The 10,956-nt window shown below is 56.3% G+C and overlaps 1 protein-coding gene across 3 annotated transcripts; it reads right to left on the bottom strand.

Moving 5' to 3' along the window:
- Window positions 1-736: 736 nt before the first annotated feature.
- On the bottom strand, window positions 737-4,280 carry POLD4 (DNA polymerase delta 4, accessory subunit). 3 transcript variants are annotated; one of them, XM_087422564.1, is made up of 4 exons: window positions 3,975-4,280; window positions 3,624-3,725; window positions 3,217-3,401; window positions 738-2,907 (listed from the first exon to the last, which is right to left on the bottom strand). In XM_087422564.1, exons 1-4 carry the CDS (start codon window positions 4,069-4,071, stop codon window positions 2,830-2,832), a joined length of 462 nt encoding a protein of 153 aa, XP_087278690.1. In that variant the 5' UTR covers window positions 4,072-4,280; the 3' UTR covers window positions 738-2,829. The 3 variants fall into 3 exon arrangements, with proteins under 3 accessions (XP_087278691.1, XP_087278690.1, XP_004437754.1); XM_004437697.3 differs by having other exon boundaries at window positions 740-2,907; window positions 3,290-3,401; window positions 3,975-4,278; XM_087422565.1 differs by lacking the exon at window positions 3,975-4,280 and having other exon boundaries at window positions 737-2,907; window positions 3,290-3,401; window positions 3,624-3,959.
- Between the last annotated feature and the right edge of the window lie 6,676 nt (window positions 4,281-10,956).

The raw sequence follows: 10,956 nt of genomic DNA, 5'->3' as shown, positions 1-10,956 counted from the left end.
CTCTCCTCACAGTGTAATTATGCTGTAATGTCACTCTACCTGAAACAAAACCACAAATAAAAACCCTCCCTTGATCCCACATCCCTTCTGGTTACCGCTCTTTTTCTCTGCTCCCTTTACAGTAAACAGTCCCTGAAAGAACTGGCATGTTCCCTGTGTCCACTTCAACTGCCATTCCCTCTGGTCCCACTCCAGGCACACTCATCCCCACACTCCATGGAAACTGCTCTTATCAAGGTCTCCAGTGACCCGGGCATTGCCAAGTCCATCGTGCTCTTCTCAGGTTTCATTTTACCAGCTTCTCAGAAGCATCTGAGACCTTGAAACACCTTCTGCCCAGGCCTCCCAGACCCTCCCCTCTCCTGACTTTCCTCAAGTCTTACTGGCCACTCCTCAGTCTCCTTTGCTGCATGCCTCTTCTCTTCTCCCTGGCCTCTAAGTGTAGAAGGCCCCCGTGTTGTCCTTGGACCACTTCTTGTCTCTAACTCTACTCCCTCAGGTAATCTCATCCACACTCACGGCTTTAAATGCCATCTAGAAGATGCCCAAATTTATATCTCAAATCCAGAGCTTTCCTCAGAATTCCAGACTTGCATATCCACTGCCTACTCCACATCTCCGCTTGGATATATCACAGGCTTCAAACCCGACATGTCTAAAACTGAGCTCTCCATTCCCCACCCCACCCTACCCTTCCCACAGTCTTTCCCATCTTAGTAATGGGAGCTCTGTCCTTCCAGTTGCTCAAGCTAAAACCTTGGGAGTTATCCTTAGCCTCTTCCTCTCTCTTAAACCCCACAGCCAGCTGATCAGCAAGTCCTGTCAGTTCTCCCTTCAAAGAAAGACTAGAAAGAATCTGGCCACTTCTTACCACGTCCATCTCCCCACCCTGGTCCAAATCACCATCACCTCTCCCGAGACCGACCCCAGTAGCCTCCTGAGTGGTTTTGCTGCCTCTTCTTCCCCCAACCCCACAATCTGGTCTCCACCAACAGTCAGAGTAATGTTTTCAAAACACAAGTTTGATTATGTCATTTATTGGCACCACCAGTGTCTTCCTCTCTCTCAGCATAAAATCCAGATTCCTTATCCTGGCCTACAAGGCCATGTGGGCCTGACCTGCCTCCTCTTTGGACTCATTTCCCGCCACGCTCCCCTCACTCCCTCTGCCCTGGCTGCACTGTCCTCCAGGCTGTTCCTTGACAAGGCTGGAAACACTCCGGCTTGGGGAGTGTGCTTTCTGTCCCTTCTGTCTGGAGCACTCATGGACGTCCAAGTTTCGCTCGCGTGCTTCCTTCAGGCTTCTGCTCAAACGCCGCCGTCAGAGGGCCTTCCCTGAGCAGCTTCTCTAGCACCCTTGGCATTCTCTGCCTCTAACCACCTAGAGGTGTTGCCTACCACTGACCGCCACCTGATGTAACATTTGCGTGTTTGTTTTTGTCCATCTCGTCACCACTAACACCACCCAGGAGGGCCTCCAGAGCCCGGCACACAGCGGCTGCTCGCCAGGCAGGCAGGGGCATGGTATAGATGGGAAGAGCCCTGGTCTCTGTGCCACCGCCTCCCCACTGGTGCTTCTGGGCAACTCTGCACAGCCTTTCCAGGCTTCAGTCTCCCTCTCTGTGAAGTCTGCCTCGCAGGCTTTTTAGGAAGTTTAGAGATAATACATTTAAAGTACTTGAATCATGATCAGTGGTCAATAAAATGGGGGCTAAAAAGGCCGCTTGGCCACTCTCTAGGTCTGTTTTCAAGGAGTTAAGAGTGCTGTCTCTATCTGCCCCAGGATGGAGGGCTGGTCCGTCAAATGAAGGTAACACCATATAAGGAGTATGGATTCCATTCTCCATGTCATATGGTCCCAGGTCCCCTAAGCATTGTTTCTGGCTCCAGCCAGTTCTCCTCCATCCCCAGCACCACCCAGTTCCCTACCAAAGCCCCTCAGATGATGGCCCTCTCTGAGCAGATCCTGCAGGTTGAAACCTTCCCCCAACCCTGCTTTGGATCCACGTGGCCCCCCGTGTGGGAAGCAGAGATACTTGCTGGGAATGTGTAGGTTTGTCTGGGCTTTATGAGCAATGGCCCCATGGATCCTCCTCTGACAAAGGACCCATTTTTGTGAGGTGGGCAACACTGGGCAGACTAGTTTGGTAGGTTTTCCCTGGCTGGTCAGTGAAGGTGACTAAAGAGTCATTTCACTGTGCACCACCAGGGGGTGCCAGAGGTTGCTCAGCTCCTGTGAGGCCTCGACCGTTGGTCTTTTAAAGTCTGTCCTCCCTCTCAGGTCTAGGGTTAGGCAGCGGAAGAGGCACTCGCACCTTGCAGGAAAGTTTGGTGCTGACTCTATCCCATCTAGCAACTTGCTGGGTGCTGCCAGCCCAGGCAGGGCCACATTAAGGGACTGGAGGTCAGGCTTCCAGGCTCAGTGTTCTTTATTCATAAGCATCAGTGAACCCCTTGCCCTGTGAGCTCAGCCAGTTCTGCCCTCAGATTCCCAGTCTCAGGTGGGGAGTGCATCTTTCCCTCTTAGATCAGCCGCCTGAGTCTGGCTCTGCCCAAGGCTGTGCCTTATTTGCCACACCATCCCCAGGACCACAGTGGCTGGCATCGGAAGGGTCATGGCCAAGTCTTTGTCCTCACAGACCACTCTCCATGTAGGAGGTGCTCAGCTTCAGCTGCATCAGCTCTCAGACGTGGCTCTGGGAGCCTGCTGGTCAGATGGAGGGCTGAGCCGTGGACACCTCCAGATTCAGCCTCTTTCATTCCCTGTGAGACTCTTTGCTGCCAAACATTCTCCACAGCAGAGCTGAGCTGAGGGGCAGCAACTGGCTCTCATTTGTGTCCTGAGGTTCTCGGGGAGCGGGCAGGAGGTGTTAGGTGGTGGCTCAAAGGGGATAGAGATGCCAGAGGCTGTGCAAGGGGAGGGTGGGAGGGAGAAACCAGAGAGAGTCAGTTAAGTCCCTTGATCTGATTTCACCAGCCCCAGTTCTTGACTATGGCCTATAGTCCTTAGCCAACTCCTCAGTACTAAATAGACAGTCCTGTGGGCCCTGGGTCCACCCTTCCCTCACCATTTGCTCAGAGCTAAGAATTATTAAAGCAACCTTCTGCCCTCCTGAGGTGGCACTCCTGCCAGGCACCTTGTAGAACATTCTTGCCTGCTCAGCAATGACCCCCAAACCTGTATTCATTTCTCCCTCATGTCAGTGCAGCTCCCACCTGGGGCCAGCAGGCTGATGTGTCTGGAGAGGGCTCTGGCTCCTCTGAAAGCCCTCCCTGGCCAGTCTCTGACCTGCATTGGACGCGGGGATCTCCGGGGTGGGTCTGCAGCACCTGACGCACTTCTGGGGGAGGCTCCAAGCCCATCTGCTTTGCCCGATGCCAACGCTGCAGCCGTGTGATCCCTGCCCGGGTGGAGGGGGGGAGACAAGACACTGGGACCTCATGGGGGGCAGGGAAGAGTCCAGGCTAGAGAATGTGTGTGGAGGGGTGTGTCGGGACCTCCACACCCCCCAGTCTCAGGAGGCAGTGCCTGAGAGGGTCAAGCAGGGGCTTGGGTTGCTTCAGACATGTGGGTGACAGGACTGGCTCCAGGATGCGCTCCTGGGGCCTGAGGGGGTCCTCACCTGTGCAGGGCCCATACTGCCAGGCCAGGTCAAACTGCCTCAGCAGCTCCAGCTCCGCTTCATCCACGCTCACATCCACGCTCAGGGGCTGGGCCTCCTCCCCTGCAATGACACACTGCTCCTCAGGCCTGCCCAGGCCTGTGCCCTGCGGGACTGGTCCCCTGACCCTCGCCTCCCAGCTGTCCCACTGCTCCCCAGCCCTCACCACCCCTCTGCCCCTGCCGTCCGCTGCCAGGCCTGGTGTCGGAAGTAGAAGACATCCTTCACTTCCTCCTCTATTGCCCATGTCCGCCCACGTCCTCTCATGTCCCTCCATGTCCACTCCTCCCGCCCCCCCCACACCTCAGAGACCTAGCTCTGGTGCCAGCTCCCCCTTGCAGTGCGCAGCGGGGCCCTCCCTCCTCTTCACTACAGGGTAGGAGTCAGTGATGAGCCGCTTCCGGCCCATGGCGGCCACCCAGGCAGGCGGAGAAGGAGGCGACTGCGGGGAAGGAGAGAGACAGGCCAGCGGGCACCAGAGAGACAGCTGCTGAGAGAGAGAGTGAGAGAGGGCTGGGGCCGGAGAGCGAGCCTGGGGCCAGCGGAGGGCAGACAGGATGACCCAGACAAGCAGAGAAAGGAAGTCCACCGGTTCCTGGGAATGACGCGTCTCCTCCACCCCCACAAGCACTCAAACATCAAAGACTAAGCCAATGGCAGGCCGCCTCTGTGGGGCGTGGCCTTACTCCAGCCAATGGCAAGCGGCGCAGGCAGAGGGGGCGGAGCAGCTGCTGCAGCTGTGTTCTGGGGGAGGGGTGAGGCTGGGGTGGGGAACCTGTCAAGATGCCCCAGACTGCACCACCTCCTCCTGCCCTCCCCCGCCCCCCATTGGTCTCCAGTGGGTCTCGGGGGACTTACAGAGCGTTATCCTCAAGCTCTCACTTCCCGTTTTCCCTTCCTAGGCAAATGTGCTTTTCAGCCTCACTAATCCCCGTGGCCAGTTTATAACTCCCCAGAGCCCAGCTGGAGCCTTCTACTAACGCCCCTTGGCCAGCAGAGTGTTGTGGGGACAGGTCTGGAGGTCCGAAGAGGGTTTGGGCTAATCCAGCCCCCTTCCCTACTCCCACCCTACCCCCACCGACCCTGAGAGACGTGACTGGAGAACCCATGGGTTCGGAAAGCTCCTTTCTCACAGTCTGTGCCCAAAGACACTGCCCACTCCTAGTCCAGGCAATGTTTGCCTTGTCGGCTCTGCTGGGGTCCCACAGCCTGCCCCTGCCTGCCCTGTTAGTCAGGAGGATCCCACACCAAGCGGGAGGCCAGAGTGTGTTTGGATCCCCAGTTATTCATCAGTAAAATCTGCCCTGTCTGTCTTACACTAATGTGAGATATGAGCAGCAAGTATCAACAGTAAAGCGAACACTCACATGGCACTCACAGTGTGCTGAAGACTGCTCCAGGCGCTTTCCCACATACTCAACTAAAATAGTGTAAAATGGTTCTTGACAGTAGGAAGTGCTGATAGGCACTGTGAGGCCCCAGTTATAAATCACAGCTCCTCCATGCCTCCCAGGAGCTCACAGGCTAACTGGGCAGGCAGACGGAACACACAAGTTGTCAGTGCAAGGATAAAATTCATAACAGGAGATAGGGAAGGGTAGGTCAGAGATGGGTTGGACCACAGGGCTGGCTTAGCACTGGAAGACCTCCTGGAGGAGGCAGGCTGCTGTAAACAGTGTCTCTCAATTCTCCACCCATGACCTTTGTCCCTTGGGCTCCTGTCATCGCTGACTCACCCCTACACCCGCCTCCCCCTCAGCAACTTCCTGGCAGCAGGCGAAAGTGCTGGCCAGTGGGAGTCTGGGAATCAGCAGAGGGACTGGCCCAGCTCTAATGGACCTCTAGAGATCCCATCCAGTTCTTCCTTCCAAGGTGCAAGGGTCTGCTCAGAGACTTCGGCCTTCCCCCTCTCCCACTGCTCTGGGGTCTGGGTGGGCCCGGGGAGGACCATGCTCTGGAGTGTGGACCACCAGAGGGGAGGAGCAGGAGCCGGCCATGTCTTTAGGGGCCTCCTCCCACCTGGCTCTCCCATCTGCTTCCTTGAGGAGGGCTGAGTGGAGGAATGAGAGCTTGTGGGTGTGCTGCACGGAACTGGAGGGCCCGTCCATGCTTTATTGTTTGGGCTGGGCCTGGCCTAATCCCCTCATCTGCCTCGTGGACTAAGTGAGGCCCACACTGAGGGAGACAGGGGCCCCGCTGCACTGGGGAGGGAAGCAGGGAGGCCCTGTCTGCGGGACCTGGCAATGGCTTAGATGCGGGGTCCAGTCGGGCACTGGGCACTCTGGAGGGATGGTGCCCAGTCTCTGCGGAACTGACTACCTCCTCCCCAGAGGGTGTTCCCAGAGGTGTGTGGCGCCCAACTCCTGAGCCCACAATGCCCTGAGGGAGTAGGAAGCCATGGGTGAGGCAGACCCCTCCTCATTCCTGGGCCCTCCCACCCCTGAAAGCTGATAGCCGTGGGGCCCTGCCACCGCCCAGGGAGCGTGAAATAGGGTGTGCCGCTGGGCGGCCACAGCGGCTCCTGCTGCTGCCTGAGCCCATTCCCTCTCCCCTCTGGCACCCTGACCTGCTTTGTGGGCGCTGTCTGGGCCGTCCCTGCCAGCTGCCCCCAGCTCTGCCTGGCTCAGGCCCTGGTAGCCTCTCCCACCCAGCCTGGAAGATGTCTCCCTTGGGCTTTAGCTTCCCCCAGCCCGGAGAAGGAGAATCAGGGTGGCGAGCTCAGTGCAGGCGCCCTGGACTGGCTTTCCGGCCTGGAGTTGAGGGGACTCTCCGCAGGCAGCGTTGCCCTCCTCTCCTGGTCAGACAGCAGTGGATCGAGCCCCAAGGCTCGAAGGAGTTGTCACCAGGGGTTTTGGAACCATCCCTGTCCAATTCACATCCTTCCCTGACTTGGTATCTGGATCCCTCAGGTGTACTGGCAACTGGACCGGACCTTGGCCTGCCCATACTCAGGTCTTTCCCTTCTTTACTCCCCCAACCCTGTTTGTCCCCTATCACCTTCCTTCCCGGGATCCCTGCCCCTTCTCAGGTAGCCTCCTGGCCTATCCCCACAGCTGCTGTCCTGGGGCCTGTCACAGTTGAGGCTTCAGGCTGAAGGGCCAGGCCTGAGGTCTGAGTTGGGGGCTAAGTTCTCTCTCCTTCAGGGAATCTCCTGAGACCCAGGTGTAGGTTCCTGTGTCAGCTCTGACCCCTAGAGGCAGGTGATGGGACTAGCAGGAGTGACCTTTGCACCTTGGCCTGGGAACACTCAAGTCCCTTGCTTCACAGCCAAGGCCAAAGTCTTGGGGGAAGCCAAGAGACAAGGAGAGAAAAGAACTGGAACAGAAGCCCAGCACCTTCCTGAGGGCTGAGGCCCACCGCAGACTGCTCCAAGGGGAAGGGGGATTAGGCCTGGCTTAGCTCAGACAATGTGGCAGGATGGCGGGGTGGGGGTTCTCAGCACTGCGCATGAGCCCTAAGAGCCCCTTCCCCTCCCCCAGCTCATGATGAGGCTTGGGGGAGAGCCAGCTAGAGATAGGAAGGTGGGGGCAGGTGAAGGGAGGGAAGCAGCTGCCAGGGGCCCTGCGGACTATGAGGTGTAGCACGCTCTCCTTCCCCTCCCTAGCACCCCCCTTCCTCAGCCCTCAGGCCTTGCCACCCACCCTGAGCTGGAGATTCTGGGCAGCCAGACTCACATCCCAGCCCCCACATACTCACACACCCTGGGCCCCGTTCCCCACCCCGTGGGCCAGAATTCTTTCAGGCAGCTCCTCCTAGTCCGTCATGACCCTCCCAGACATCCCACCTCTTCCTGCTCCAGGTTCTGTGGCCTAGTGGGCTGAAGGAGCAGGAGCCTGGTGGAAGGCGCAGGTTCCCCTGGGTCTGGGCTCTTCTGCCACTGGGTGTCTCTTCTGCCCGGTCCCAACCACCCCTCCAAACCTCCTCCCATCACCTCCCCTTTCACTTTGACCATCCTGACTGGAGAGAAGTTCTGGGGAAATTCAGCAAGGGGCCCTTCTGGCCATTCTTCACCTTGGCCACCAGGGGTCAGACTTTGTCCAGCTGGTAGGAAGGTCCTAGTTAGTTTCCACCCTATCAGCCAGGCCTTAGAGATCAGGGCAAGTTGGGGAGGGGCTTAGGGGTGACCTCTGAAATAGGGAGGCTGAGGGACCCTGAAAGTTGAGACAAGGAAAGAGCTGGAACTCTGGTTCTTAAAGCTCACAGTTACTCCCTCACGCCCTACCCCCCCCATCCCTACCCCACTGACAAGGGCTTTGTCCACTGCTGGGAAATTGGGGAACCAGGCTGAGTCAGGGAGCTCAAGAATTGAAGGGACAAAGGCAGGGACAGTTGTGGCTCCAGAGAAGAAGGGGGAGCTGAGAGGGAGCCACCTATCAGCGTTCAGCCAGGCCTAGATCACTGGCCCTTGCCCTCTAGGTTAATGGGAACAAGGGCCTCCCTTGGCCCTTCCCTATTTGGGGTGACTGTAGCGAGCGGGTGAGTGTGTGTGTGTGTGTGTGTGTGAGAGAGAGAGAGAGAGAGAGAAGGAGAGAGAAAGAGAGAGAGAGAAGGGGGAGAGAGATGAGTGCTTGAATGAGTCTCCTCACATCGAGGGAGCCCTAGGTCCTGGATATTGGGTCAGTCTTCGAAAAAGCAGGAAGCTAGCAAAGCGTGACTACCTTTTGCCACCCCGCATCAGAGCCTCACTCCTGTAAGTTGCCTCTCCCAAGTGACAGTTCTCCATCTTGTGTGCATCCTGTCCAACACAGGGGCGTTCCCTGGCACCCAGGATGACAAGGAGATTTCTTTTTTTCTTGTTTTTTGTGAGGAAAATCAGCCCTGAGCTAACATCCGATGCCAATCCTCCTTTTTTTGCTGAGGAAGATTGGCCCTGGGCTAACATCTGTGCCCACCTTCCTCTACTTTATATGGGACGCCGCCACAGCATGGTTTGACAAGCGGTGCGTTGGTGTGCGCCCGGGGTCCGAACCTGCGAACCCCAGGCCACCAAAGTGGAGCGCGCACACTTAACCGGTGCGCCACCGGGCAGGCCTGACGAGGAGATTTCTAATCTACTCCCTGCTGTCTCGAGATGAGAGGGAAGAGGGCCTTCTCTCCCTCTCTCCCACTTTCCCTAGGCTTCCTGGGAACAGAAGGACTTCTAGAGATAACTCCCTCCCCTCATGACACTGTAGGGCTCAGGTATTCCAGGGTCTTAGGTTGACCTCTGCATACCTGAGCCTCTGACTATAAGGCCATACTTATGAGGTGGAACCTAAGAGAACCAACGAAAACTCACCACCTCTCCTGAAGCAGCTGTGGATGGAGAACCAATGACAAACTCATTCACTGAAAAGCCTGATGACCTGTCATTTACCAGGAGCAGGTACCTGCTCCGTGGTCCACAGCGCCAAATCCAGAGGAGAGACTCACACTCCTGACCCCATCAGTAGGGAGCTATTTGGTGGAGAGTTCAGGGACTCAGACTCTGAAACGCCCTTTCTGACTGGGCTGCCCTCTGCGTCCATGTCCCTGCACCCCTCCCCCCTCGCTCCTTAGGATGCGCTCTGCATCCTCACAGGGAGTGAACTCCAGCACTCCCCCACACGTTCCCTCTGCTCCGCACCCTGTGGGGCTCACAGCCACTCCACAGTGCAATTTCCAGTCCTCCAGAGGCTCTTGCCGCTTGATTCTCTGCCTTTCCTCCCTCATCAGTCCTCAGCCTTGGGAAAGGCCCTCTCTTTGCTCTCTCCCCACCTCTGGCCATCTCTGGCTTGTTAGAGAATGTCACAATCCATGCTGAATGGGTCCACGACAGAGATGTGTGTGCTTATGTCCCCTGGTTCCACGTGGCTGCCCAGCAACGATCTTGGCTCTCCTCTGCTTGTCCCTGACTCCATTCCCCAAGTCTGTCTCTTCTTCTCCAGCCGCCACCCCTCACGCAGCAATGACATGTTTGATCTCTTCTGTTTAAAAACAGCAACAGCAAACCAACCAACCAAAAAAAACCTTTCCGTGATCCTGTTACCTCTGCATATTCCCTCTGCCACCAAACTCCTGAGGGAGTATATTTACCCCTTCTACCTCCTTCTCATCATTTCCTTCTTGAATCCCACAATTTGGTGTCTGCCTCTCCAAAGCTCGCGCAAAGGTCACCTGTGACTTCCTGATTACCAAAGCCAGTGGATTTTCCCCGTATTATTCTCTCAGTTCTTCGGGGGTATCTGACACTGTTGATCAGCTGCCTCTTTAAAACTCGGTTCTCTTGATTTCTAATACACTATTGTCTTGACACTCTTTTTTTTTTTTTTTGAGGAAGATCAGCCCTGTGCTAACATCTACCAATCCTCCTCTCTTTTTGCTGAGGAAGACTGGCCCTGTGCTAACATCTGTGCCCATCTTCCTCCACTTTATATGGGATGCCACCACAGCATGGCTTGACAAGCAGTGCATCGGTGCACGCCCGGGATCCGAACCCGCGAACCCCGGGCCGCCGCAGCGGAGCGCACGCACTTAACTGCTTGCGCCACCGGCTGGCCCCTGTTGACACTCTTTAAGTCAGATTAAGTCAAATTATCGAGAACTTTAGTCTGTGCCCGGCATTGTGCTAAAATGCTGTAGAGATGCAAAGATGAATAAATTGTGGAGCCTGCCCTCAAGATGCTACCTGCTTAAAAGAGAGAAAGACACGCTTAACTAATCCTTGTCCTGCCCATCCTCTAAGATAGGTGTCAAATCCCACCTCTCCTGTTTATGCGAAAGCACCTACTGTGTGCTAGGCCCTGGAAATACAGCGGTGACTTCAGACACCATTGCCTCCTGTAGGGCTCACAGACTAGCAGGGCCCTCCCCCAACTGGATGCCATCACTCCTTCCTCGACTTCCATGGCATTTTGCTTCGGTCTTTCCGCATTCTGCCCTGGATTCTAGCATTTGGGGGGAGGGGAGCTCCTAGTCCCTTTCCAGATTGTTTTATTCAACACACTAATTGAACACCTCCTTTGGGCATGAATTGTTTTATTCAACACACTAATTGAACACCTCCTTTGGGCATGAAGCCTGAGCTGGATGCTGGAATTGAGAGATGGGGAAGACTCAGAATCTGCCCCCAAGAAGCTCACAGTACAGTAGTGTGGGACATACCTTCCTTCTCTGTGTTCCATATCGCCCTTTGCTTGGTGCCTTACATTACAAGCTGTTACTCATTTTGCCCATGGGGACAGCCCCGATGCCCCCTCCTTTCTATCTTGTTAGGCAGGAGGCAGGGCCTGAGATGTCCCTGGCCATGCCAGGGCAGATGTCTCTGCCTGAAGAG

This window comes from Ceratotherium simum, chromosome 34 (genome assembly GCF_057802395.1).
Source record: "Ceratotherium simum simum isolate JZ-2026a chromosome 34, ASM5780239v1, whole genome shotgun sequence".
Classification (NCBI taxonomy): domain Eukaryota; kingdom Metazoa; phylum Chordata; class Mammalia; order Perissodactyla; family Rhinocerotidae; genus Ceratotherium; species Ceratotherium simum.
Note: the sequence above shows the minus strand (reverse complement) of the source record. Positions and strands in the feature narration are given on the sequence as shown.

What these genes read in the sequence shown, in the direction of transcription:
- POLD4 (XM_087422564.1), bottom strand. Translation starts at nt 4,071, where the DNA reads ATGGGCCGGAAGCGGCTCATCACTGACTCCTACCCTGTAGTGAAGAGG. An exon ending in GCAGTATGGGCCCTGCACAG is followed by an intron (nt 3,402 to 3,623) that starts GTGAGGACCCCC and finishes CCACCCGGGCAG; the next exon opens with GGATCACACGGCTGCAGCGT. An exon ending in CATCAGCCTGCTGGCCCCAG is followed by an intron (nt 2,908 to 3,216) that starts GTGGGAGCTGCA and finishes CCCCTTGCACAG; the next exon opens with CCTCTGGCATCTCTATCCCC.